Source organism: Orbicella faveolata, unplaced genomic scaffold, assembly GCF_042242905.1.
Source record: "Orbicella faveolata isolate gen_17 unplaced genomic scaffold, um_ofav_v1 contig_26, whole genome shotgun sequence".
Taxonomy (NCBI): Eukaryota; Metazoa; Cnidaria; class Anthozoa; order Scleractinia; family Merulinidae; genus Orbicella; species Orbicella faveolata.
This window is the reverse complement of record NW_028301554.1, coordinates 20,877,181-20,901,399: the sequence shown is the minus strand read 5'-3', so window position 1 is coordinate 20,901,399 and position 24,219 is coordinate 20,877,181. Positions and strand designations below refer to the sequence as shown.

The 24,219-nt window shown below is 40.0% G+C and overlaps 1 protein-coding gene across 2 annotated transcripts; it reads left to right on the top strand.

Moving 5' to 3' along the window:
• Nucleotides 1-3,881: 3,881 nt before the first annotated feature.
• On the top strand, nucleotides 3,882-24,005 carry LOC110069597 (SCO-spondin-like). 2 transcript variants are annotated; one of them, XM_089296278.1, is made up of 18 exons: nucleotides 3,883-4,526; nucleotides 5,581-5,751; nucleotides 6,139-6,312; nucleotides 7,455-7,625; nucleotides 8,727-8,897; nucleotides 9,102-9,272; nucleotides 9,485-9,655; nucleotides 9,783-9,953; nucleotides 10,429-10,599; nucleotides 10,872-11,042; nucleotides 11,560-11,730; nucleotides 11,960-12,130; nucleotides 12,292-12,465; nucleotides 13,115-15,149; nucleotides 15,255-15,313; nucleotides 18,268-18,467; nucleotides 18,929-19,044; nucleotides 22,804-24,005. In XM_089296278.1, the coding sequence occupies exons 1-14, from the start codon at nucleotides 4,232-4,234 to the stop codon at nucleotides 13,390-13,392; spliced, it is 2,631 nt and encodes an 876-aa protein (XP_089152404.1). In that variant the 5' UTR covers nucleotides 3,883-4,231; the 3' UTR covers nucleotides 13,393-15,149; nucleotides 15,255-15,313; nucleotides 18,268-18,467; nucleotides 18,929-19,044; nucleotides 22,804-24,005. The 2 variants fall into 2 exon arrangements, with proteins under 2 accessions (XP_089152405.1, XP_089152404.1); XM_089296279.1 differs by lacking the exon at nucleotides 7,455-7,625 and having other exon boundaries at nucleotides 3,882-4,526.
• The last annotated feature ends 214 nt before the right edge of the window (nucleotides 24,006-24,219 follow it).

The following is a 24,219-nucleotide window of genomic DNA, read 5'->3' as shown; positions in this document are numbered from 1 at the left end:
GTTTTGATCTGATTTACGAGTTTTATAACAAGCAATTCTTGAGATTCTTTAGTTCGAAGGGAGTTCTTTCAACCAGGGAGAGCTAATGGTAGCAAAAGCTCAAACATGGTTTCTTCAAAGCTTAAACAACTTCTGAACTTTGCGCGGGTGAAAATGACGACGATAATTTCAAGCTGCCAGCAGTGGATTTAACTGTTCCTGGAGGCAGGCAAACGCTTCTGAGTTATAAAAATATAAGTGAAGTCCACTGAACGATGTTTTTGACGATTCGAATTATAAGTTGAATAAGCCGGACAATTTGACCAGATTTGTTTGTAACTCCATATTTAATTACGAATGCAACTTTTAAGTCTCGCTCTGCTAATGATAGGGACAGTACATCTGCGGAAAAATGTGGTTGGAAACATGTGAAAACTGCAACTTAAGATCGTTTTAATAAGTGCCCGCTTTCCATGTTGGGAAATGGGTAGATGTGCTCTCATCTGTAAGATAAAACGTTTTTGTCAACATTGGCCCGGGATCTCCCGGCACGCCTTGCGAGTCATTCCAACACCGCCTGGGAATGGGGAGGTCTACATCAGATGCGACCAAGACTGTAGCTGTTCGGACGCACGAAGGATAATCTAAACAATTAGATTATGAGCTCGAAATTTCTATGAGGTGACGAGTTGAGGAGGCCGAAGGCCGAATCAGCTATCGCCTCAGAATTCGAGAGAGAAATCAATAAGCTTACATTAGAAAAACACAGTAATTATTCCAAGTCGTATATGGTGCCGGTAGTTGTTAACATCTGTTGAGGGGCATTTGTTCGAAATTCTTGTACCAGCTCATTGTCTGGAGTAGTATTGTGAGTCGTGCATATTGAGCAGAACCCTACTCCTCTTATAGCCTCACTTTTACTCCCTAGGACGCTTTTCTTCTCTCCCCAAACCACTTCTGAGTTTCAATTCAAGATGGCGCTCGCTTGATCAAACCTCGCTCGCGCGCCAAAATACGCCTTTTGCTGACCAGCCCACATTCCTTCGTGTTGTTGTGAGTAGACTGTGAGCGAAGTTCAAACTAAAGGTGGAGATAGGGAAAGAAGCAGATAGATGTTGTAAAAATATTTAAACACATTTTTCTGCTTCATTCCCTTTGCCCACAATTTGAATTCCTACATTGCATCCATCGCTGCTTTTCGCTTACAGTCAACTCACAACAACACGAAGGAAAGTGGGCGAGTCAGCAAAAGTAAGTGGCAGTGGTTGCTGTATAAACATTCGAGCCCATTCCACGGTTAATTGTTTATTTTGGAAAAATTGGTACCAATGCCCCCGAGCACTTTTATGTATAAACTGCGAATTTCTTCACAGCTTTATATCCAAAATGCTGGATTGTATGGCGAGCTATGGCGAGCAAAGACAAAATTGAGTTTTTGTATCTTCGAGTTTAAGCTTAATAACGATAAATCAATAATGTAGAGGTTTGGTCAAGACTAAAAGCTAAGCACTTAATTTTTAATACAGTAAGAAAGGAAAAAGAGGGTTTGTTTTTCTTGGATCAGAAACTCAAAATATGATCAACTGTGAACATGTAATATTGTTCAGCGTGTGGTTTAACTGTTTTTTCCAGCTAAATTTTGACAAATTATACCCAATAAGCGTAACCAAGATTGTAGAAATTACGTACGCAATATATCAGGGACTTTCCAAGAAACGATTGTGCAAGGAATATGTCGAAAGAAGGATTAACAACGCGCCAGGGGATAATTTGCGCCGACGTTTTGCTTTTGCACGTACTCCCTCCTTCTCCCCCAGAGTAGTAACTTGACTTGAGCCTGCTATCCAAACGAAAACCAGTACCGGCTCAGCGGTCAACTTAAAAAAATACAAGCAACCACGATCAGCTCTAAAAATGAGCCTGCCATATGGTCACGTGATACTGGTAAGCGGATACCTTGTTTTGACAGCTGTCAATTAACCATAACATGGATCTCCAATATCAAAGATGTACCTATTGTAATGGTACTACTCTCTTATTTTTCAAGGTATTGAGCTTGTCGTACGAACTTACGCCAAGAAGATCTGGGTAGATATGCTGGATCCATTTCAACATCGTCAGGGGAATATATAAAAGATAAGTTTTTAACAAAACAGTATCCGGTAGGTCACACAGTTTGCAACTCTTAGTTGTCCTCACCATACCAATCCTTGAATACCTAACTTGTTCTGTTACTAGAATATTGTAGATTAGGATCGATACCACCAGTTTGCACTGGACCACCATCGACCAAAACAGTAAATTATATTTGCGGCCCCCAGAAAATTTCTTAGAAGATAAAAAAATAGTTGGAAGGTACAGAAAGAAATTTTTTTACGACCTTCGACTGTCTGCATGCATAGAAAGGATCTTGAAGTTTATACAAGAGGCGGGTGTAAGTACTGACCTACAAAAGAGTTGGTTCCATTCAACAAATTCCTGACCCTCCCTAAAAAATTGAAGAAGAAAAATTGTTTTGGCCATGGGACTGTCTGCGTCTACTTAGAGTTCATGGAGCACATGTAGTATAAGCTGTGGAACCGGTCAATAAGAACGTAGACGAAGCTGTACAAAACCATCGCCTAGCAACAATGGTAGAAATTGCGATGGATCATCCCGAGACGATCGAGCGTGCAACACGCGCAACTGTCCAGGTGATAACCTAAGGAGTCAAACATCTTTCTTTGTTTTGAGAAACAATTTTGTTTGTCTTTTTTGTTAGTCTCGAGTGCGTAAGTGAATAAAGATATCTGTGAGTTGGGGTTTGTTAACTTCACTTCGTTGTAATACTTACCACTTAAATCAATAGTATCTACGGCAATAGATGCTAAATTGACCTCGCTGATTTTTAAAAGCGCTCTTCCAAAGGCACAAACTTGTTCAGTGAGCATTCAGAAAACCGATGATATTTTTTTCTGTCTTTTTAAATAGCACGTGTCATTGGTTTTTTTTTTTTTTTTTTCGATCTCGTTTCGTTCTTCTGCATGGGTAAGGTTCCTCCCAGCTGATTTTTTTTTTAAAATTCCTTCTCCTTTCTTTTCCTTTATTCCTGTACCCACCGTTTGTTGTCTATTTTCTTGCCTTCTTTTAAAGTCTACTCTTCACTTTTGCTCGAAGTTGATTAACTTTTCATTTTGTCGTCACAATACAGTACACGGTGGTTGGTCAAGTTGGAGTGGATGGACTTCATGCACTCAGTCCTGTGGAACCGGTTCTCAAGAACGTTCTCGAACCTGTACCAGTCCCCCTCCACGTTATGGCGGGAACTTTTGCCTTGGAAACCCGCGGGAAAAACTCCACGTTTTAATCTTGACCTTTACCTCAGAGTTCCACAGCGTCGTACAATTTTTCTTAGCCTTAATATGCGTTTCTACGCATCACATCTCAATCTACGTTCGCTTCGAAATTCTCTGAGCTCTCTTACGAAACTTTCTTCGCGAACTTCGCGAACTAACTTACATACTAATTCTCAAAGAGTAAAGTTGAACGTACTTATTCAAAACAAAATGTCACGTGCACGCGAAACTTATCACATCAGTCGGATTCTATTGATATTCTATTCGATGGATGTTCATTTGACTTGTCAATTATTCGAATTCACGTGCTAGCAGGCGTTTTTAAAATATTTTCGGTCGACACGCATACAAAAGACACGACAACTGTGCAACAAGCAGTTATGCCCTGGTAAGAAATAAATTGTTTGTCTTCCATTATCCCTTGTTTGTTCATTTCATAAGATTTGTTTTCTGTTAATATCCCACGGAAAACTTTGTATTACTAAGTCCGGCTTCGTTTATCGCGAAATTAGAGGAATGTATCTTTAAAGTTCTATTTTTAGCGATTCCCTTGAAATTCTCAGCATCTCTTAGCATTTTTGAGGGCAGGAGGGCAGGAAGAGATGTTGTTTTCGGAGTTGGCTATAGTGATTGGTTTCCGTTATTTGTATTATTTCGCTCGGCTAGTGACCGGAAATAGCATGTTCTAGTTCCTGTCCAAGTCTCACTGATGTCTCTCGTTGGTTCTGTGGTTTTTGTGCTTCTACGATGTCACCGGGTCAACTTTAATCCACACCAAAAATGTGTGTTTAGACGTTTCAGGCATAGCAAACCTTTGCAGTTTGACCTTAGTGAATTCTGAAATACAAGGCAGCATTATACCGCCACACTTTCGCGAATTATCAAAAAAGGAAAGATGTGTAACAACGAGTAAAAGCATGGAAACGGTCTTAAAATCCGCCGTATTCTCCGTGTTGTTTTTTACGGAGTCGATTGCTCCTATATGTGACCTCGACTCTCAAATAGCAGCTGGAAACGATCCCGATCCATGGGATGAAGATCGGCGCTGGGACACTGATCAGGATTACATGACTTACTACTGTGTTTGGAAAAGTTGGAGCAGTTGGAGCAGTTGTTCTCGTGGAAAAAAGACACGTTATCGCGTAGAGGAGGATGACGTGAACAATTGTCGATGTGACATGGAATTTCAAACGCATACGTGTAGGATTTTGGGTAAGTCTTCGAAATTTGGTGTTCTCCTTTCGGCTGTCCCTCAGTGGGCCCGTGTTCACCAAGTAAACAATGAATCAGGCCTGGAAAAATTTCTCAGCAAATATGAGTGTTCGGCAGCTCACAGTTGTGCTAACTGGAGTTGTTCATTTTTGCAGAGTAGCTTGGTGGCCCTGTGTTCGGAGAGGGTGTTGTTTATTGTTTGATAAGTAGTGATATGGCAGGCACAATGCGACAGCAAAGTGTGGTCTCAAATCTTTAATTGGTATACTTCTACAGTTCCCTAAAACATCGCGCAGCTGTAGGTCGTCTATGTCGACACTTGAAAACATACTCGAGATCGCTTTAATTTGCCTCAAAAGTATGGTGAATACGTACACTCGAGAACATTTATGTCAAATTATTATCACTCATCCAGCTCCGCTTAGTAGAGTACAATATAACTCGCAAAAGAGTTGCACTGCCTTTTGCCAAGCTCTGTGTTCTTGACGGCACAACGGTTGTGCTTAGGTCCGATTCCGTCGGACCATTTAACAAAGGAAGTAAGGATTAACAAATATGTGTCATATTGAGCACATCGACGTTATTAGGAATTAGAAGTGTCCGAAGAATTTCCTTTCTGTGCTTTAAATCACAACAGTGTTGATCTACAAATCGTTGTGTGACTTTTTTTGCTTTTCCGCTTCCGCGATGTGACTGGGTCAACTTTAATCTACATATAGAGGTGTCTTGTTTTGTAAATCTCGCCCTATTTTTTACTGTAGTATCCAGTTTTACTCTGACCTTGGTGTAATTCAGTTTCTTCGTAACAATTCATGTTCGGCTCCGTCGCATGAATGCCTACGTGGACATTGTGAAGTAATTGTGAAGTTTACCAGCCTTTCTTTGCTCTGTCTGGCAATACATTGATCGCTCGTTTTATTTATACATGTAGATGATTATTCAATTTTCCATGCTAGTAATTTCCTCCCGTCAACTTTCCAACAAACTAGCTTCTTCCAGACCCTGCCTTACATGTCCTTTCAGCTAATTTCTGTTCACTTTTGTTACAATGCAGTACACGGTGGCTGGTCAAACTGGAGTGAATGGACTTCATGCAGTCAGTCCTGTGGAACCGGTTCCCAAGAACGTTCTCGAACCTGTACCAGTCCCCCTCCACGTTATGGCGGGAGATCATGCGCAGGAGCAGCGCGGCAAACGCAAACATGCAACAAGCAGGCGTGCCCTGGTAAGAAGTGAAAAATGTATCGTAACATCTTCTAACGCTTGCACAGCCCTGGGTATTTTCCTAATTACCATGCGCGGGATTTTGTTTTTGTTTTTGTTTTTTTTTCTCTCATCACAATCGGAAAAGCTATGAGCTGTTGTTGATGTTTTCTCGTTTGGCGCACGCTCGCTGATAATTGAACAAATCCCTCCTGCAAGTTTTGTCATTCAACTACATGTACCGTCCACTCTCATTCTTGGTTTTCCTATAGGATAAACATAACTATGATCAGTGATCTGTTAATCGAGAATGGGGTTACAACTTTACCGTGAAACGTAACAGACAGACAGACAAACAAACAAGTGTCTCCACTTGTTTGTCGTTACTTATTGCTCTTTCACTCTGTAGTTAATGGCGGCTGGTCAGGTTGGGGTGTATGGTCAAGCTGCAGGAACCCGTGTGATGTTGTTGGGACACAAGGAAGATCACGGAGCTGCACGAATCCACGACCTCGAAATGGCGGGAAATCTTGTCCGGGAGCGGCCAATGAACAACGCTTGTGTATCACGCACTCATGTCCGGGTAAGGAAAAAAAGATAATTTTCCTGTTGTGTGAAAAGACCTTAATATGGTTAAAAATCTAATCTTATCATATATCTTGTGCTTTCGGAGAAATACGAATGTAAATCTTATTTGACACAAAGTTAAGAAAGTTTTAAGGGCCCATTAACCGATCTTTTCGAACCGTTGCTAAGGAAAATTTATTCTCATATAACCTCATCATTTTTGGTTAGTTCAGAGTCATTTCATGTGTTTTAACTTTTCATGATCAGTAACACTAGTGATGACGTCATCAGGCCACGCCCATGGTCATGTGACTAATACTGAAAAAACGCAAAGGCTCCCAGGCAAATTACTTTATCGGGATTTTTTTCATTGATTTCATATTTTAATTTAAATCCTCATTACGCTATGCATAGATTTTGTCTCATTTTCAAAAGGTAAGATTTTGAGAGAATTTCAAAATATTAAAAAGTTCGTAATTTTCTGAAAAAAGTATGATTTTGAGAAAAGAATGCATAGCTATCTTTCCAACGTTGGCTTTAATCGAAATCCGTCGAAAAAGGCTGGATTTAAGGAAAAACCGCGTTTCCTTTAGCATTTAAAGAAACCGGAAGTACGCCCGATATATGTTGGAAAAAACCCTATCAGCGCGTGCGCAATTTACACTACCAGCGCACTTCGGTAAGATCAAACAAAGCCTCGAGGAGTTAGTTGTTCTCTTTCTGTTGCTCTTATTTTTCTGTCTTTTTCTTATTTTGTCTTTGCTTGTACCTTTTTTTTACTTTACATTTTGTGAAACACAAAGAAAAACATCTAAAATGTAAGCGAATTTGGAAGTTATTGAGTTGTTTTGATTTTCCGCGCTCAGGCTGACGTAAGTAACCGGAAGTGAAATTTCACCTCCTTAGCAACGCGCGCGAGTGCGCGCATAGGTGAGTGAGAGTCGATTATCGTGTACTTTCGTTTACTCCTGCCCGTTGGTTACTCAAGCTGGTCCGTGTCGACATCATGTGGCGTTACTTGTGGCAATGGAGTAGAAGTTCTTTTTCGTGCTTGCACAAATCCTGCTCCTAAACATGGCGGAAGATCTCGCCCTGGAGCTAGCTACTCATTTTCCTCGTCGCAGAAAACTAATTTTCATCTCGTATTTTAATTCACAGTTGACGGTGGTTGGTCAAGTTGGAGTGGATGGACTTCATGCTCGAAAATTTGTGGAGCTGGTTCACGACAACGTTCTCGAAGCTGCACGCGACCGCCTCCTCGTTACGGTGGGAAATCTTGCCCTGGAAGTGGATTGGAAAGACAAGTGTGCAACAAACAACCTTGCCCGGGTAAGAAATGAAGCGTTTCGTGGAATTACAGATTAGTGTTTCAACTATTCCTACCTTTAAGAGTTAGTTTTCCATATAGTATATCTGCAAAATATCGATTTGTGTTATCAAATGTATAGTTGATAATGGACTACTCTTCCTTTTTAAGAAGCCAGGAAAACTTAATCAAAGGTTGGGCCGTTCTGTCATTGACCGGTTTGTAACGGAACGCTTTACAATTACAAAGCTGATAACCGACTATTTAACAATTAGATTATGGGCTCGAGATTTCTATGAGGTGATAGTTGATGAGGCCGAAGGCCGAATCAACTATCACCTCATTGAAATCGACAGCAAATAATCTAATTGTTTTAGTAGAATTCTTCAAATAACGGTTTCCAATTATTTCTTGACGTATTATTAAACTTTGCCCCTGAAAAAGATCGCTCGGATTGAATTGTCGCTTAAAATTGAAGTTGTGTGCAGGTGCGCATCAGTTTTTTCAATAATTTAAACTTTTTTAAATGCCAAGAAACCGTAAATGTCCTTCGTTAAGACTTCTCAGGAATTTAATTATCCATTTGCATCAAAATTTGCCTCCAAAACTTTGAAAAAATGATAAAACGTCGCCACTTCCTAGACGACCTCCAGCCACTGCACACTAATGGCTGATAGTGTCCAATGGCTCAGCCAATCAGATTACGGCATTTGCATTAGTATACTAGTAGAATTCTACTAAAGCTGCTTAGAGTGTTACAAGGTAATAGAATATATAGAGGTGAGATCATTACTACGATTATCAGTTGAATAAGGCACGAGGGAAGTTTGGTTACGAAGTTTTGGCCTTAAAATTATGGTGTTGTCACGGGCAACTTACTCCGTTTCCATTGGTAACAATATCAACGGCCGTTGGTAGCCTGTCGCGATCGCCTACAATTTCGCGCGCTTTGCTGCCAATGACGTCAAAGGCCGACAAGTTACCAGTGGATACGGAGCCAGTTGCTCGTGACAACAACAAGATTTTTACGTTAAAACCTGGTGACCAAACTTTCGTCCCGCCTTACTTAACTGATAATCGTAGTAACTAGTTTTTTTGAGACAATTTCCTTTCCCGTTGAACAGTTCACGGTGGTTGGTCAAGTTGGAGTGCATGGAATTCCTGTAATAAACCCTGTGGAACCGGTTTTCAAGAGCGTTCTCGGAGTTGTACGAGCCCCGCGCCTAGTTTTGGCGGGAAACCATGCAAAGGAGCAGCGCGGCAAAATAACGAGTGTAATACGCATGCGTGTCCAGGTAAGACAAATAAGGACACGTGCCCTGTTCTTAGAACAGGCCATTTTCAAGTTGATAGAAATTAGCTTTTCTGAACGACATCGTGTTGACAAAAATGTTGTTCGATAGGACGTCATCTATTGGCAACTCTCAAACAATCTTCACTTAGCATGCTGCAAAATAACACCTCTTTTGACTATATTTTATCCTTCCTTCGTTACTTAGTTGATGGCGGTTGGTCAAGCTGGTCTGTGTCGACCCCCTGTAGCGTTACTTGTGGCAGTGGAGTAGAAATCCTTTCTCGTACCTGCACAAATCCCGCACCTAAACATGGCGGAAGATCTTGCTCTGGGGCGGGGCGAAAGGAACAGGCATGTAGTAAGAACCCTTGCCCAAGTAAGTACTTTTGGACTGCCCCTTAAAATTTGAAAAAATTACAATTCGACTTTGCCTCCCCCTCCCCTCCCCCCCCCCCCCCGGCCCCTCCTTTTTGTGTTCTGTTTATATGTGTGGCTTACAATGGCTAGGGTCATTTTGAATCAGTCTTTTTCACGAAAAGGCCATGTCAGTTGAATGTCAATTGACATCGGTCTTTCTGTATCACATAGTTCATGGCGGATGGTCAAGCTGGTCTGTGTCGACATCATGTAGCGTTACTTGTGGTAGTGGAGTGGAAATTCTTTCTCGTAGTTGCACGAATCCCGCGCCTAAATATGGCGGACGATCTTGCCAAGGAGATGCCCAGAAACAACAAGCGTGCATAAAGAAACCCTGTCCAAGTTAGTACTTTGTATTCACTCTGCTATGTATGTTATTCTTGCGCTTTGGGTTTGAATAGCAATATTGAGGACCATTCAACACTGAAAACACTACAAATAAAGTCTTTATCCTTTCTTTATTACTCAGTTCATGGCGGATGGTCTAGCTGGTATGTGGCAAAACCTTGCAGCGTATCTTGTGGCAGTGGAGTAGCAATCCATTCTCGCTCTTGTACAAATCCTGCGCCAAAACATGGCGGAAAACCTTGCAATGGACACGCACAGAAACAACAGGCGTGTACAGAGGACCCTTGTCCAAGTGTGTGCAGCTTGTTAATGTTATGTCTTAATTTTCTGTAAGAACGCACGTAAAACGTTCGTTAAGAGCTTTAGTTTTATGGCCATTTAGAGAACGTTTTATTGTGGCTTCTTACGAGCCATGCAATATGGGAACACAAGGAAAATTCGTCAGAGCTCAAGGAAAACTGAGGAAGCTAAAATTACACGTATACCTGACTTGTAATGCATAGGTAGTTCTGTCTTGATGTTTAATCTACTGTAGAATTTTCATAAAATTCATAGCAAATGTTAAAACCAAAACAAGCTGGATAAAGTGTTGCGTCTACGAAATACTTCTTCGTACACTGCAGTATCTGCTTTGTCTTGAAGAGGAGTTAAATATACATTGTTTTGTGGCAAGCGCAAAAATGAAAATGCATCTAACTTGAAACGGAGTATGAATACATTAAGCATTGCGATCTTACTTCGTCTTGTTTTACTGCTGTATTTTATAGTCGACGGTGGTTGGTCAAGTTGGAGTGACTGGAAGCCCTGTAGTAAATCCTGTGGAACCGGTATTCAGGAACACTCAAGGAGCTGCACGCGACCTACGCCCAGTTATGGCGGGAAATCTTGCGATGGAGAAGCGCGGGAAAGCCGTTGGTGCAATACACATTCATGCCCTGGTAAGTATAGAGTAGGCGAGTAATTGAGGTATTTTTTTTCTGTCAGTCTTAAGAATTAAACTTTTGCCAGGAAGCTGTTCCTCTTCGTTTCTTTGGAGTGCTCAGGATTTCTAACTTCATAATTTCAGTTGAGTTCTTCAAACTTTGTGCTGTTACTGTTCGTGCGGAAAAAACTTGCAACCAGCTAAGCTCCTTTCAGTTTGTAGTCAAATAAATAGATTTGTCCCCTTCAGATGTATTACTTTGGGTTCAGCAAGTTATCTCTGTTACAGTGGATGGCGGCTGGAGTGCTTGGAGCTTTTGGTCTCCCTGTGATAAACTCTGTGGTGGTGGCGTCAGAGAACGCATTCGTTCCTGTACAAATCCACCTCCCTTTAGTGGTGGGAAAGGCTGTGGCTCGCACTATCATGAGTCTAAGGAGTGTGCTGTAAATAAATGCCCAGGTTAGCAAGTGTATTCTGCAGTCCTGTCATCTGTCTGTTCGTCTGTCCGTTCGTTCATCTGTCTGTCTGTCTGTCTGTTGTGTCCGTCAGTCTGTCTGTCTCTGTCTGTTTCACGGTTTGAGTTTTGGTTCATCTCTCTGCACACATCGGTCAGTCCGTCTGTCTGTTTGTCTGTCTGTCAATCTCTGTCATGTAGTCAGTTTCTGTCCGTTTGCCAGCTTTTCTGTCTCATTGTCTGTCTCCCAGTCATTATCACGGTCTGTTTTTTTGGTTTAGTGTTCTGTCTGTCTGTCTTTTTGTCGGTTATGTTATACTTACACTGAAAATCGCTGTTAATTGAAACGTCTTTAATTATATATTGGTAGCCACGCAGTACTGTCTCACTGTGAAGGTTGCAATTCACAATATGCAGGCAGCCGACTTCAACTACTAAGGAAGGTGATCTCTTGTAGATATATCAAAAGTAAACGAAAATTCTTATCAACCTATAAAATATCTTCTTCCGGTATTTTTACAGTTGATGGTGGTTGGTCAAGCTGGAGCACATGGACGCCTTGTAATCGATCCTGCGGAACAGGTTTTCAGGAGCGCTCTCGGAGCTGCACCGAACCGGCGCCCAGACATGGCGGGAAAGAGTGCCACGGGGATCCGCAGGAAAGGCATGAGTGCAACACGCACTCGTGCCCCGGTAAGAACAACTGCTGGCCAAGTTTTTGCAATTATATAGACTACCATTTTTATCCAGGCTACCATGTAGCCATAGGAGCTAATGGCTGATTGTTTGCTCTTTTGTCTCATCTTTTAAATGGAGAAGACGAGGATAGGTAGGCAATCATTCGTGCGTCTAGATTTCTCCGGCTTCGAGGATACTGTTTGTCAGAGTATCATACTAAAAAGTTAAATATTTTCGTTCGCAGTGGACGGCGGTTGGAGTGTCTGGGGTTCTTGGTCTTCCTGTGGGAAAACTTGTGGTGGTGGCGTGATAGAACGCTTTCGTTCCTGTACAAACCCACCTCCCTTTAATGGTGGGAAAGGCTGTGGCTCAGACTATCATGAGTCAAAGGAGTGTGCTGTAAATAAATGCCCAGGTTAGTACTTTAACATGTCTTGTCCGTCATGTAATTTCTTCTGAAAGGTTGATTGGTACGCCATTCACTTTGGTAGCTTTTGTATCAAATTTAAAACGTATTTAAGAAAACCGAACTTCTCGCTGACATCAAGTTTGTTTGTTTTTTTTTACGTCACGCAGTCAATGGTGGTTGGTCTAAATGGAGCAACTGGACGGAATGCAGCGTGACATGTGGCGCTGGTATAATGTCACGCGAGCGGCACTGCGACAATCCTGCACCGGCCAACGGTGGAAGTCTTTGTGAAGGAAGACACAGGGATACAAAGTCGTGCGTCACTGGTGAAGTTTGTATAGGTAGGTGTTAAGTCCAGTCCGTGGTCTTTCAGTAACCTAAGACCATTTCTTTTTACTTTTTTTGGAGGGAGGGAGGCATAGGGGTAGAAAGTTGGGACGAAGGGAGGGAGGGAAGAATAAAGACGTTTGGAAAGTCTTGGTTTTTGTTGTGGGAGGAAAACCAGAGAACTCAGATAAAAACCCTCGCAGCAAGGGCGAGAACGAATTCAATAAAAAAAACAAAGAAAGGGAGGGAGCTGTGTGAACAAAACAGTAGGCTCTGTTGGGATTTGTAACCATGAATTCAAAGTCAGTGATGGTCCTAGGTTAGAATACATGTAACCTTCCTTGAGCAACCAGGCCGTGTTGTTTATTTAGCGCTTTACGTGTAATGTAAGTCTATTAAATAATTGTGTGAGGCGCGGTGGCCTCATGGTTAGTGCCCTGGACTCCAGATCCAGTGGTCCAGGTTTGAGCCCTGGCCGAAGACACTGTGTTGTGTTCTTGGCCAAGACACTGTACTCTTACAGTGCCTCTCTCCATTCAGGTGTATAAATGGGTACGCAAACCGGAGATAAGGGGCGGCTCTGATGGGCCACTTGGCTCGTATGCAAACTTAGCCTATCAAGTCGAAGTCACGTTTGTATTTTTTTTTTTTTCTCTCTTTCAGCTGGAATAGGCTGCTATGAGAGCTATCCTTCAGTTTTCCTAAGCAGTTATACTGACGAGATCGACTGGTTCGCTCACTTTGCCCCTCAAATGGAAAAGATTATAAAGAAATGTGCTCTTTTAGCAGTAAAGAAGCGGTACAGATACTTTGGAGTGGAAGGCTATAGAAATTGTTACGGAGCGCAAAATTCTCCTTCTAACGGAGGACCGAAGGCGACCCAGTGTAATTTCGGTGTCGGTCTGGACAATTACTACTATGTATATGAGGTTTCTTTGTAAATGTTGGATGACCGAATTGTCAATGGCTTATCAACGAAAAATAGTAAAATAATGTTTTACGAGTAAAAATATTTTAAGTATAATATATACAAGTCAACACAGCGGTCCACAAGGAGATCTCAACTAATAGGACTTATTTTCCTTCATCTTTCCTGTCAAAGTTCTTATTTCTGAGTTTAGCTTTTGCTTCATTTTCTTTTCCAAACCATTTTTTTCTAATTTATTGTAAAAGTAAATAAATATATCAAAGCGCAGATCATGATGTGTGTTATGTACTATTTTCGTCTTTTAATACGGGTTCTGTTTTCCTGATGTTCCTTCCTTTAGGGAAAGTGGTAAAAGATCTGGTATGATTTCATAGCACGTTTCCCAATGCAAGATTAGCCTGTCAATAAAAACTACATTTCATGTGTATATAGCTAGCGTTAAATTTGCTACCCAATTCAAGGATTCCCCCTGTAGCCCAGTGGTTACATTTCCGAGCTTCGGTTCGGAAGGGTATGGCGTTCAGCGCCCCCGCAGAGGGACTCCAATTTTTTTTTCTGTTTTTTTTTTTTTTTTTTCTCTTGAACGCTATTTTTGTTTTGTTTTGAAAAGATTAAGTAATGGACGTAAAAAAACTCTATAACTCATGCAAGGTCTGTCATTTTTCCATAGCACATTTCCCAATGCAAGATTAGCCTGTCGATAAAACTACATGTGTCTCTAATTTGAATCTAGGCACTTGACTGAATAATTATAGTGTATATCGATTTACATGCAAGGAGCAGGTTTGAAAAAGAGTACGGAAAATAGCGTTTTTTGATTTAAAGCGTCGACTGGCCGCACACCCCCATCCAAATGTTTGTGGAACACCTCCTTCCGGAAGATAGCCGATTTTGTTAGCGCGAGATGACAAAACGCCATTACAACCAGGTTTGAGAGTTTTAGCAGTGTGATAGAATTCTTCGGTCTTGTAGTTTTCTTCATTTCAGGGTTAGCCACGAGAGGAATTCTCGTGCGTCTTGCCCTTGCTTGGTAACAAACTCAAGTTATTATTATTTGTAAAAATGCTTAATATAATGGCTGACTATCTAACTACCTATAAATTTCCTGCCAGGAGGTACGTAGAGGGAGGTTTGGTCCGGTCACAACAGACTTCAACTAAAGTATCAATCTGTGCAGGTATGAATGGGAGTCAATCAAAATATCCCGGGGGAGAGGTTCTCCCTGAAGCCTACCTGGGACATCGTTACGGCACATGTGAACATTTGTCGTCGAATCATAATCTGTCCCAGGCAGTAACCGCCGGTTTGCCTGCGAAGTTGAGCTGAGTTCAACTTCGCAGGCAAGCCGGCGGTTGTCGACGATTGTCAGCGATGAAAATATTACATGTGAACATCACCTACGGCGCAACGACGATTCCATCCATATTTACAGGTGGAATGGTCGAAAATTGCGCCCATTCGATCTGCATTACGCGCAAATTTGAGTGCGTCGGCGATCCATCGCAGATGCGCCGGGACCCACTGGAACAGATCGCCGAACATTTTCAGTTGCGACCGACGACTACGTCGCAGGTAGGTCGGCGGGATATGAGAACCAGGCTTTATATGGGTTATATAGGTATATGTTGCCCCAAAAGGTATATCCCGACAACAACTCGCGCGGGTAACGCGCGAGATGAGTGAACGCTCCCAGCATTCTTTGCAACAATAGTTCGGCCATGTTGTTGAACCGCGAAAGTTGAACGAGACCGAAAAAAGGCAGACTAACAGGTTTGTTCTTATTCACTGTGTATTTAGTACCTTTCCTTGTGGTGCGTTCATGTTTTGTTCGTATTGAGGACTTTCTCCTTATCAGTGAACCTGTTGTATATTCAGGGAGAACTTTGCTTGGAGCAGGAGAGCTTTGTTGGCGAGCGATTGAACTCGGATTGCAGGTACACAGTAAGCTAATTGGACAAACAAAATATATTTGATTTATTTCCATTGTTAACTGTAGTAATATGTATTTCTTCCCCTTTTGATCGGGTTCCCGCTTGCTTCTAAGATAGCTTCGTTCTGTGTGAAACATCACCATGTATGTCCCCCCCCCCCCCCCCACCATATGTGTATTTTCGTGAGTGTTGCCCACCCCCCACCGGCGGTATCTTCAGTGGTTTGCGAGTGTTGCCCCCCGCTCCCCCTTCTCCCACGCATAATAAATATAATGTCTATATCTGCCTTAGAAGGTGAATAATTTTATCTCAGATGAATTATTTGACTGTCTTTGTTTAATCATAACGAGATTTTTTAGAGTAATTTATCTGGAATGAGACAGAACATGGCAATTAAGCTTATGTGTAAACTGCTATATGTTTTGAAATTAATTTGTTTGAAATGGTTTTACTTGTAATGTACATATTTGTATGAGTCAATTTGAAACCACCACATCCCCTCCCTATGCCCACAGGGGAGGGGGTACTCCCAGAAAAATTGAGTGGGGGCACTTCCAAAAACCCTTACCCTATTTAAGAGCAAAATTGATTTTTTTTGGCAACGATTTTTCCTACCTTGTTAATGTACTGACCCTTAAGGTGGCTCCCTATAGTTTTACAATTGCATGCATGCATAGGACGAAAGCTCAATTAATCTGAGCACGCTCAAAGCAAAACGTAAGTGTTTTTGGATTGTTATGACATCATTATGAGGACAAAACGCAAAGCTGACAGTGAATTTTTGTGTGTTTCCTTTGGTGAATTTTTTTTTTAAATCTGGCTCAGTTGTAATCACATACAATTCCTATAAAATACCCTATTTTAAAAATGTTAAAATCTGTCTCAGCTAATGTGATATATTTTGAAGAATGACAAATTACAGAAGATTGGAAAAACGGTCGAACAACCTTGACTTTTTACCAATTCAAAATGTCAGGCAATATCATTTCCATGATGTGGCAAAGTATGAAAAAATTTCACCGAAGGAAAGTATAAATATTAAGGAGTTTAGGCCAAAATGAGAAATACATCTGCCTGTTTTTAGATGAGATGGTGCCATGCTAAAGGCCTTAATCCAAAAATTTACAACCAAAAAATAAGCCTTATTGTAACAGTGCCCATACTGGTAAATGTCTACAGGGAAAACTTTAAGAGAAATTAAATAAGTTTCCTTTTCTAACTCGTGCTCTTTAGGGAGGGTGTTCGTTAATACTCTAGGGAGCCACCTTAAATTAATACCCTAGCTGTTTCAGACCTGGTAGCATTTAAGAATGTTTTGTATTTTCAATTACAGTAACTGATCTTAAAGACCTAGAGACAATTTTACTAGAATTAGAGATACAGGCAAACATTTCTGGATCAATGTTGGAGATAATGATCATGGTGTGAAAGGTCAAAATGTCAGGCAATTATCTTAAGTGCCTAGTCTTCAAGATGCTCTCAATTTTTGTGTGTGTTTTATAATTTCATTTTTTGTTTTGCCCAAGCTAGTTTTGCAATAAAAATTTAGATTAAGGGATACTTTTAACCAGGAAAATTGTTTTGACAGGTACATGCAAACCATGTACCATGAAATTGGTCCACCAACTTGAACTAAATTTTCATACGACACAACACTATCAAAGCATATAATTTTGAAAATTTGATGAAAATTCAGGTTTCAATTACATACAAATCTGACAGTGCTCAATAACTGCTAAAAGATGATATTTTAGTATTATGGGTTAGCTTTTCCAGCCACACTTGTTATTTTGGCTATCTAGCATTTGTAAAAAGTGTAATTTTAGGGTTGCATTTTGCTTTTTGCAGGGCAAAATATGTACATGTAAGGCTATCTCAAAAAGAAAATAATATCCAAACAACCTCAAAGTCACAGTTTTGAAACAAGTTACTGAAAACCTTCTTCCTGACAAAGTTTGAGAAAATCATTTTTTTTCTATCCTACATAGGTATAGGTGATTGTTACAGCAAGCTGCTCTTAATTTCTGGTCGCAAACACTCGATTTTGGATCTCATTGGTGACCAGAGAATCTCTATTTTTGAGCCCTGAAATCATTAAAATAAGCAGATATTTAGTAATTAGTACAGTGAAACAAGGATACATGTAATTTAAAATCACAACAAGTCAAAACTATTTGACTTTTTTCTAAGTAAATTCCTCCTCTTTGAACAATGTTAAAGGATATGTAGATTTGAAAGATTTCTATGAAACTTAAGGGGACAGTGTAGTGAATTGTACATGTGGTAAGTTTGGTTTACTACTGAAAAAGTTTAGGCTGAATTTTTCAACTTTGTTTGACAAATTCGAAATGGGGACGAGTAGCAGAACAAGTGGAAACAAGCCGCAGTGTGTGAACAAGAGGCATCTGCAATCAGGAAAAGGGGTTTGATGAATATGTGAAAGAAGAATAAGCCTTCATAAGCTTTGTGTCCAGCTGTCAGTCTTGAAAGCATTGTGAGTGAAAACTTGGATCAGTCTTTCACTGCCGATATGTAACCCCTGTCAGAATTGGTAAATAAGTTTGGAGTGGGTTTGTTGGGCTTGCTTTTTAGTGTTTCTCAGGAATTGCCCTTTTGCAAAAATATTTGACAAAGTACATGTACTTTCACGGGTCATGTAGCCTACAGAACAGGCGGATTAGCGGGACAGAGAGTGAAACCTGCCCACAAGCATGGAGACAAAAAAAATCCCACTGTAGTCACACCACTGTTTATGCTCTTCCAGCTGTTCGCCTGGCGAACGGTTTTGCTGATTGGTTGCTTTAAGCCAAGTGAAGTTGACACGAGAAAAAAACAAAATGTGTTAAATTGGGTGACAGGCCTACACGGACTCCTATGGCTCGTGACATTCTACATTTCCATTCTCTTATAAATTCCAACCTCTTGACCTTTTATTTTGCTCCTCATTTGTTTTGAAGGGTACTTTTTTATCAGGAGGACTTCTTTAAGAGTTGAGTAGAGCCGTTGGACTGTTAGAGGTCAAAGTTCTTCACCATAAACATTTGTACAGTAGCCGAAGACAGTAGCTGAAGACAAAATACCTGAGGACAAGACAGGAGGAGGATATCATGGACAAGTTTATTCTAGAATGATGACTCTTTTTGCAATCCAGGACCAGGTAAACATTTGTGTTCTTATGCAATGATCAAATCAAAACTTAACCTGGTTCCTTCAGGGGAATCCCCCAAGGGCATCCCTACAGGGTACTCGAGTCATCAAATTCTACAGCAGAAAAAGAATTAAAATGCACCACTTTTTTTTCCTTCTTAATTAATGCACTATTATTATAGGATCCAAAAAAAGTCAGGGAAATTTTCGTCTTTCAAAATCAGGGAAAGTTCATGGAATAAATAGAGAAAATGGGAAGGTTCCCTTTTGTACTGTACCTTTGGAAAAAAAAATAACTAGACCAAAGTACTGATTTAATTCCATTCAAATTAAAACCTACAGCTGTATAGTACAACACACTTTCAATAAGTGACCACCAAACTAACTAAGAACAGACTCTACTCAACTTGCACCAACAACTACAGTACTCGCCCCTACAGTAGTCACTATGGTATTTCTTGACCTCAACAGAACTCACATGATGTTCTTCAACCAGCCTCAACACAGACTTCACCAAAAGTAAACCAGTTGAAGCAGACCATAACTGATCAGTCACTGATTACTACCTTTTCACAATGGCTTGACAGGTTCTCAAAGCATCAGTGCTTTTACACTAGGCAAACTACATAATGATACTTGTCCACTTTTTTTCTTTGTGGTTGGTAGCTTGACAGTTGTTCCTTTGGGCACCAGAGTGGAACATACTGTAATGACTTTCTCAATCCCTCCCTCCCTCCCCCACCCCCACACTCTCCACCCTCTTCATGATTCACTATTATTTCCCAGGGTTCCCCAGGTTAAGAATTAGTTTTGAGTTGATCATTGCATTCCATGATGTAAACCAAGTTCTGCTTTTTATTTTGAAATACCACAGACATAAAAATAATTTAAAATGCTTTCATTGGCCCAGTAACTAAATTAGTTTTAAAGTAGATAACATTTCATTTGGTTATATTTTATGTTTTTACTGTATTTCCTCTTTGAAACCCCAGCTGGACTTCCTGATTTTTGCCCTTACATATATGTAAGAAGGTGAAGCTCTTTGGAAGAAGGACTTTATAGTAATATCAAATATCAAAACTGCAATTTGTAGGTTGAAAAGGAAATTCAAAAGACTTCCTTATTAGAATGGAGACTCGATATTATCAATACTTCCAATTCAAAGTTCTGGGATTGTACAAAACAATCAGATGATCTGTATAAATTTGTCGTGGACACCACCAGGAAATTCTGTCCTTTTTGACCTCAACTGGAAGAGCTTAGAAATTTAGGCTGAAAGAGTGTTGAGCTGCTGTTTCACTGCTACACTGTAATATGATAACCCATCATATGGATCTAAACAGAAAAAAGAAAGAGATTGGGGCTAATTATAAATGATACTGGATAGAAAGAGTTGAAAGGAAATTCGGACTAAAATTCATCATTTAACACTCCCCTCCCCCTTCCTTCTCCCCTTTCAAAAAATTCAAGCAAACTGCAATTTTCATCGTTATTGAAAATTTGTAAGGAAAATTGTACTAGGGCAGGGGTTGGGTTGGTGTCCTTATACAGATGGGCATGAGGATCAGTGGAAGAGATTGTTCTGTGATAATGTGAGAATGGTGTCACATTCTAGACAACACCCTGCCATTTAGATCATTAGGATCAAAAAAAGATTGGCATAGGTTTAATAAGGGGGTAGGGAGATGCATGCTACAACATGGCAATCTTGCCAGTTCATAGGCACAAGTAACAAAGTAAGTACATTGTATGTTATCTTCCCTGATAGGGGTACTGAACAACAAGTAAAAATAGATCAACAGGTTGGACTCTTTATAGAGGGAAAGGGGCCAACTGAGGAAATACAGTAATTTTTCAGGAGAGCGAGAACACTTCTGAATGAAGATGACTTATCATTTCATTCATTCTTGTACTACATGTGCATGTATATTTTAAGATATTTCTGCATTTCAATTGTAAAGAAAAGTTTTTTTCTAAAAGGAGAAGGGAAGGAAGAAAAACCTGCAACTGACTTGCATCAAAATGTATTTTTTCCAAGCGATTATCCACTTCACTATCTTCAATGCTATCATTTCTGAGTCTAGAGCATGTTTGGCTCAAAATAATATGGCTCAAGAGCAGCCATAACCCAGAGTGGTAGTTAAAAGGCTTGTTGGAAGCCATTTGGACAAAATCTCTTGGACGGAATGATGTAACAGAAATGCAGCCTGGCTGCTAAGTACTGTTCAAATTGGGGTAACCGTGTCAAATTTTGGGCTTCTTTGGAGACGGATTTCATAAGGAAAACCTGCACTTTAGAGGCTGAAACTTTGGTGAGTGGCTAAACTCAGTGCGAGGTTTTTATTAGCATTGACAAAAAAAATATACGTTTATTTACCTGTTTTGGAGTGACCATCTCCTTTAACCATTTCAAAACAACAAGAGACTTCATTTTGTAGTCCAATGAATTTTTATTGACATGCTGAACAAAAACTCTGCTGTTGTGGCCACAGTGTCTTGACATATTAATTGCTAAGAAAGTGAATATAATTTGGCAAATAAATATTGATAATTGAGTAACTGCTAAATTGAAGACTCCTTATCAAAACATGTAAAGGACTGGTTGATTTTAGCAGTGGTTGTTACAGCTGACAACTACAATAAAATTATTGAGTAACTAATATTATTACTCTCTGAAAAGCTGTTTTACAAATTCTATGGCTTGCCTGTAATTTTTTTTGAAGATTTCTTTGTTTATGTTTATTCACATTATTATTCACATTCTTCTCTGAGGTGTTATCCACTTTCAACAAATTAATTTAGAATACATGTTATTGTTTGCAATGTCTGTTAGTTTTCATTTGACCTCTGTTTGGCTATGCATGTCTGTGGTATTTGTAGTTACTGTACAGTGGCCCATTGGTAAAAATATGACTTCACCATTCAGTTTATTTATTAACACTTATCCCTTCAGCATGAGTTTGAAAACAATACATTTTGCAAGTTACCCAAATCTGCAAAATACTTGGAAAATATGACGACTGGCAATGAAAAAGTTTGAAATATTTTGCTTTGTTCAATCTGTAAATCACCAGATAAGTGCAATGTGCAAGTGTTAAAATGAATTGTTGATGAAGTAAAAAAAAAATAGTAACTGCACTTTGGTATTCAAAAGTTCTACGGGGCAGGGGGACGAGTGTTTTCAAGTTCCAAGATGTTAATTGTGTATCACCTCAATCAAAGAGACTTAGTTTCGATTTCTACTGATTTCCAATTACTTTGACAATAAGGCTAAAGTTATCAAAACGAATTATTGATCCCACTTTGCTATTCTGTAGTTTTATCGTTTTTTATGGAGTTCAAAAACGACTTGCGAGTTTTCAAAAAGATTTTATTTTCATTTCTGCCAAACTCTCGTTACTTTGACTATGCAGATTTATCACAATGCGTTATTGATGAATTTAGAAATCAAAATTGGGATTTCACTGTGTGATTCAGATATTTTATTTCTTTTTAAAACTTAACTCTCGTAACTTTGTTTGACCTTTTGCTGAAGTGATAAGTACAAAATAAATGCCAATTACCTGTTCTATTTATTAATCCCTTTGAAATTAGGCTATGAAGTCTTGGTTGTTTTATGGTCCAGAACTCGGGGAAAATCCATGAAAACAATTACACCCCATCAGGGTTGTGTTTTAAGTGAACCATAACGAAAACTCGACCCATTCCCTTGCTCGAACAGAAACATGCGTAGCTTGGGTAAAATTTGCTTTCCCGCGACGTCACTTTACGCATACAGGTCTCTCGTATTTTTAGCTACTACAACTTAAGATGTGGATATCTAGACAACCAATTAGAATATCTTAAAAGCTTAACACACTTTCGTCTAGCAAATAAAATACCGCGCTACAAAGTTGCGCCGAATAGAATACTTTGTTTTGTTTGTTTGTTTTTTTTCCAAATAATCCCCTTTCGTACTGGAAATTAAAGATACACAGTCGAGTCTAGCCTTAATCACAGATATCTCAATAATACAAACAATTCTATGTTACATATCGTTTACATGGTCCCAGAGAAACTAGCTTTAGATTACCTCTACCTCTTTGGTGTCTGTAAAACGGGAGGATTGAATGTACATTGGCCGGGTGAACTCGCACCGGTGTAGTCTAAGTACTCTCCTGCGTGGCGGCCGTAGAAGGGGAGGGAAAGGGTCAAAATGAGCGCGGAGGATAGAGTACGCTTCGATAGAGCGCGCTACCCTCACGCGCTTCGCTCGCTCGTTTTTCCCCTTTTCCTCCCCTTCGGACGCCTGCCACATAGGCTATAGAAGTAGTTAAACGTTTTTTTTTTTTTTTTTTCTTTTCAAGGGCCAACCATGGTGTGACTGCTGTGAACACTCAGGGTGTGACCCAGGGTGTGACTTGTCTGGTCTGACAGTCAGGGCAGGTATCATGTAAAAGAATACATAGAGTGATAAAGAGCCTAGCTCAATTAGGAACCTGGGTGAACTCGCTCGTACCGGCACGAAAAGTAATTTTCTTAGTAGACAGATTAAGCATGACGTTACGTCAAACGGCAAACGGCAAAAATGAAACTTGTCTGTCTTCAGCTGTCTGTACAGCAGAGTGAAAATATTTGTATTTGCGGTAAATAGTAAAAGACGTTTTTCTATTTTTGTGTAATTTATTTAAGGATTACAAGAAAATAATAAAACATAAGAGGTAATCTTTACCGTTTGCCGTAAACGTCATGCTTAAACTCTCTATTATTTAGGAACGCGGAAGTTGATTCAGAGGCGAATAAACCTTATGTGATCTCTCACTGCGCATGTACGTGCACAGCACACGTACATGTTCATTGATCGCGAAAGTTTTGAAATGATTATCAATGAATTGTCAGGCGTTAAACGGGGAAAGAGGGGGACTTCCTCGCATTTTTTGCCTCCCTACCCTTCCCCGTTTACGCCCGCAACGCAGGCTATTATTAATGCAGAATTCGAACGAATTTATATGGAAAATGAAAATAGAGCTGTAACTGCTAGGTCACTACACTCTGTTTTTTGGTCATTCAATGAGGAAAGTGTTGGGGATTAGATTCGAGATCACGAAAAAATATCTGTTACGTGACATGGTGTCTGTTATTCCTGAAGCGCTATTGACCTAGAGTCGTTTACGCCCTGCATACACGTTGTAAACTGAAAAATACCTCGATATAACACTCACTAGTTTTAAAAAACGACGAGAAAACTCACAGCGAAACGATCTTTCACTGTGTATCAATCAATTCTCGTAAAAACTGAAAATGTGCGCTTGTTTAAAGTCTGATTTGAGTCACATTGGAAAATACCTCTTCCGGTACTGATAACCTTTGTTCCACTGGCAAGGACATGAAGGAATTTGGGACTAGCGCTCAAGGAAGCTTGGTTTTATTATATTTTTTCACGTCTTCAGTGCTATATAAAAGATGCACTTCCCTTCACTTCTGCAGATTCGAAGTTGCGGCAAGGACTTTCATAAGTTACTACTAGAGGAGAAAGCATCACACTCGATCTTGAGGCAATCAAAAAGAAGACTAAGGAGGTAAACCAAACCTAGCACTAACAGGAACATACAGAGATAATTATGCTACATAAATATGTTCATATAATGGAACTCTGTTATGCGTAAAGCTCAGTCGGGACTACTCACTGGGCACTTTTTTTTTTTTTTTAATTCTATGCTATTTTTTTCAGGGTTCGTAAACTTCGGAGTCCGGAGAAAGCGTTTCAATATTTAGAACCGTAG

Coding starts and splice junctions, on each gene's coding strand:
- LOC110069597 (XM_089296278.1), top strand. CDS start 4,232: ATGGAAACGGTCTTAAAATCCGCCGTATTCTCCGTGTTGTTTTTTACG. Junction 9,954..10,428: donor TACAGAGGACCCTTGTCCAA/GTGTGTGCAGCT, acceptor TGTATTTTATAG/TCGACGGTGGTTGGTCAAGT. Junction 12,466..13,114: donor CACTGGTGAAGTTTGTATAG/GTAGGTGTTAAG, acceptor TCTCTCTTTCAG/CTGGAATAGGCTGCTATGAG.